We start from the raw sequence: 3295 nt of genomic DNA, 5'->3' as shown, positions 1-3295 counted from the left end.
ATTATATGAGGTAAATAATGTGAGGTTTTTCCATGAATGTTATTATCTCGTTGTGAAATATCTGAAGTTTTGCACCTTTTTCTTTGGTATAGAAATGAACCACAAACCTACGAAATAAACAGAAACGTTTGGTAGGAAAGAAAGAAACAAATACATCCAAACTATTTGGACTATTTCTGAGTTATTATCGCCTGGTAATAAATGATCTAATTGATTCTTTTGTTTTGGTCTGAATGGTCTAAAGGCCGTTTCCATCTCAGCCTGACACAGTCAGACATAAACCACAGAGTTCATAATAATAAACACTGAGGCTCTTTAAATGTGTGTATTTAACATTTTTAATTGACATTTGTGACTGTTTACAAAACAGCCCAGCACAGCACCTATGAGGCTCCGTAATTTCATTCTACTGATATTTGATTTCATTTTTAGAGAAAAATTCCTGTTTTTATTCTCGTCTACAATTTTTACTATAGTTTTATTTTGTTAATTAAAAATACCAGTTTTCCTTCATGTGTAACAACCATCTTCCYGCCTCCTGATTACAGTAAAATTTACAGGAATTCTTCAACATTTTAACAGTTTTAATGCTGATAGTGGAGAATTAAGAGRTTTTTACTTGAAAATCTGGATGAGTGCGATGACCAGCCAGCGGCCCGCCTCCCCCCACAGCTTCCCGGCTCCCATCTCCAGGAAAACCTCCACATATTCCAGGACTGACAGCCAGGTGAGGAGCCTCTGCTGGGACAGAGGCTGGACAGGCAGCAGCAGGAGGGAAARGTTCAGAAAAAGTTACCTTTTACTCTGCCTGACGGTCAGGAAATGATGGAAACTCAGCAGGARGGTGAATTACAGCCGAGCTCACCGGGGAGAAGGCGCATCGCAGGCCTTTACGCAGGAYGCTGTCGTTGAACAGGACCAGCAGGTTGGAGGCAGAATAGACTGRAAATATGACAGAAAACAAAGATTATAGAGAAAAACTGTCCTGACCAATCAGGAGCAAATTCATGGACTCCAAAAGCACCGAATGAAAGATTTGTACCGTCTTACAGAAGTGAGTCTGACATAAAGGAGGTTTATGATTGGTTCYGAATTAAAACAGAAGAAGAAAAACAACATTTCCACCAGAACATTTGAATAATCTTCTTCAGGTTAAATTTGTTTTCCACAAATTAAAATCCAGTTAACGGAGCAAAGTGCATGTTAGATGTGATTCCAGACAGACGGAGAAATGACCTCTGACCTGCATGTTCGAGGTCAGAGGTCCTCTGAGGTGTTAGTGTGTCAGATACGGCTGCAGCAGAACTTTACTCACCAAGCTCMGAAATCTCGTGAGAATCAGCGAAGCGCCCTGAAATGAAAGCAGCAGAGATTTTAGCTCCTGCAGACATGGAACCGTTTCCCACAGAGCCGAGAGACGAAGTTTGTCCTGCAGCAACATGTCAGTTTCCTCCTCGGCCTGAACTCTTCCAGCCGAGCTCTTCATCTGGCCGTCCGGCATGATGTGACTCTGCTCTGATCCAACCATCCCATAATACCTCAGGCTGGTTGTCCTGCTGGAAGCTGAACTTTGACCCCAGTCTCAGTTCTTCTACAGGCTTTCTTACAGGACTGTTCTGATTTAGACCCATGCAGCTTCCCACAGCATGCTGCTGACACCACCATGCTTCACATTAGGGATGGTGCGTTCAGGTGATGTTCAGTGTTGGTGCAGTTTGCTTGGACTCCACAAAGTTCCTCAAAACTCATTTTGTCCTTGTTTGGGAATCTTCTTCCTAGGCACCAGCAAATCCATCCTCCAAATTGGAATAAGCACATCTTAATGATGGTTTAATGCTTTTATTAGTTCAACTKTATGAAAATGTTGCTTAATTTGTATATTTATGTTTGTTAATGGTGTTTTTCTTCACTTTKGTCTGTTTTATGGATGATTTCTGACAGATGGAAACAACATATTCCCRTGTCAGAGATGACGGACGGTGAAATTATCTCATTATAATTAGAAATAAATTGTGCATCTCCTAAAAGTTTAACAGCTAATAGTTGTTCTGTTATTCGGTGGCATCAAAACAAAGATCGTTTACAATGAYCCTTTTTAAATTCGAAACCATTTATTATTTTCATTCTATTTTACAGTTCTTTGGTGCTTTGTGTCGGTTTACCGCCGAGGTTTGTGGCTGGAATGAGACAACATGTGCAAAGCTCCAAGGGGTGTGAATACTTTAGGGAGGCTCCTGAGCTGGACTCACCTGCTATCAGGTAGGACAGGGTTCGCACCGTGTTCTCCAGCTGAGCAGTAGCTGCAGGATTCCTCCGAACAAACTCCGTATATCGCTCATAAACGCGACTTAAAGCATCGATTGATTCCTTAAAGTTCGGCATTTCAACTCAAACTAAAGCAATAACTCCCTTTTCAGCCGACCGGTTTACATTCGACCTCAGTTTTCTCCACTTTCACATCAGATTTTACAAAAACAAACAAACTTCCGCGTCTTTTGAGTCTTCTTCTTCTCCTCCTAAATGTTGCTGTGGTGCCCTCTATCGGATGTAGTCCGCTATAGCTTCTGATTTTTGTCACTGCGTAGTCATTGTGGAGTTTCCGTGTTTTCTGCACAGACATAAATAGAAATCGCCAAAAAAGTTCACATTTTAAATTCAAAAATGTAATTTTAAACATAGATCCCCTAAATAATATTTACTTCAGGAAAACACAAAATTAGCATTTAAATTTTTTTTTAAATAAACTAATCTAAGACAAATAAAAACAATTTTTGACAGAAATTATGTATGTTCTATACATGACATGACAGAATTATGGCGAGGATGGCTCAGGCCTACTACACATAATAAAATGTTGAGTGGAAGGTGAAGGTGGAAAAGTTAAACTGGCATCCAGTATTAAAAATAATAATAATAAAAGCTGAACCTAGATGATGGACCAGTTCCAAAAACCAAACTGTCCATCCACTAGCGGAACAAGTCAGCGTCGGGCCGGGGGGGCGAGCCAATTACCGGGCCCCTAACGAATCACCGGGCCCCTTACGTGCATCAGCTGCTGGAAACTGTTGAGCGTTTTGTCGAAACGAAACTGAACTTTAACATTAAATACACCTTTCTCAACAGGGCGCACTTTTTCCGTCTATAATCAGACATTTAAGCGACTTGAAACCATTCCTCCCTCCCTGGCACCTCCACACACCCGGGCCCCCATCCGGCCCGGTCAGGAGGGTTGCTGGTGCCTCCGGCTAACGTTCTGGGTGAGAGGCGGGGTCACCTGGACAGGTCGCCAGTCTGT

General features: G+C 41.8%; 1 protein-coding gene across 1 annotated transcript in view; it reads right to left on the bottom strand.

The window, feature by feature from the left end:
• pex16 (peroxisomal biogenesis factor 16) overlaps nucleotides 1-2537 on the bottom strand; it is a 5352-nt gene extending 2815 nt beyond the window's left edge. Inside the window, exons 1-4 of the mRNA XM_008403123.2 lie at nucleotides 2250-2537; nucleotides 1316-1351; nucleotides 866-942; nucleotides 620-753 (exon numbers count right to left, since the gene is read on the bottom strand). Of these exons, the coding sequence (XP_008401345.1) occupies nucleotides 620-753; nucleotides 866-942; nucleotides 1316-1351; nucleotides 2250-2382 (380 nt within the window). The 5' untranslated portion in view covers nucleotides 2383-2537. The remainder of the gene's footprint in view (nucleotides 1-619; nucleotides 754-865; nucleotides 943-1315; nucleotides 1352-2249) is intronic.
• Between the last annotated feature and the right edge of the window lie 758 nt (nucleotides 2538-3295).

The sequence above is a fragment of the Poecilia reticulata genome, unplaced genomic scaffold (genome assembly GCF_000633615.1).
Source record: "Poecilia reticulata strain Guanapo unplaced genomic scaffold, Guppy_female_1.0+MT scaffold_300, whole genome shotgun sequence".
NCBI lineage: Eukaryota > Metazoa > Chordata > Actinopteri > Cyprinodontiformes > Poeciliidae > Poecilia > Poecilia reticulata.
The sequence above is the reverse complement of the archived record's forward strand: the minus strand, read 5'-3'. Positions and strand labels throughout refer to the sequence as shown.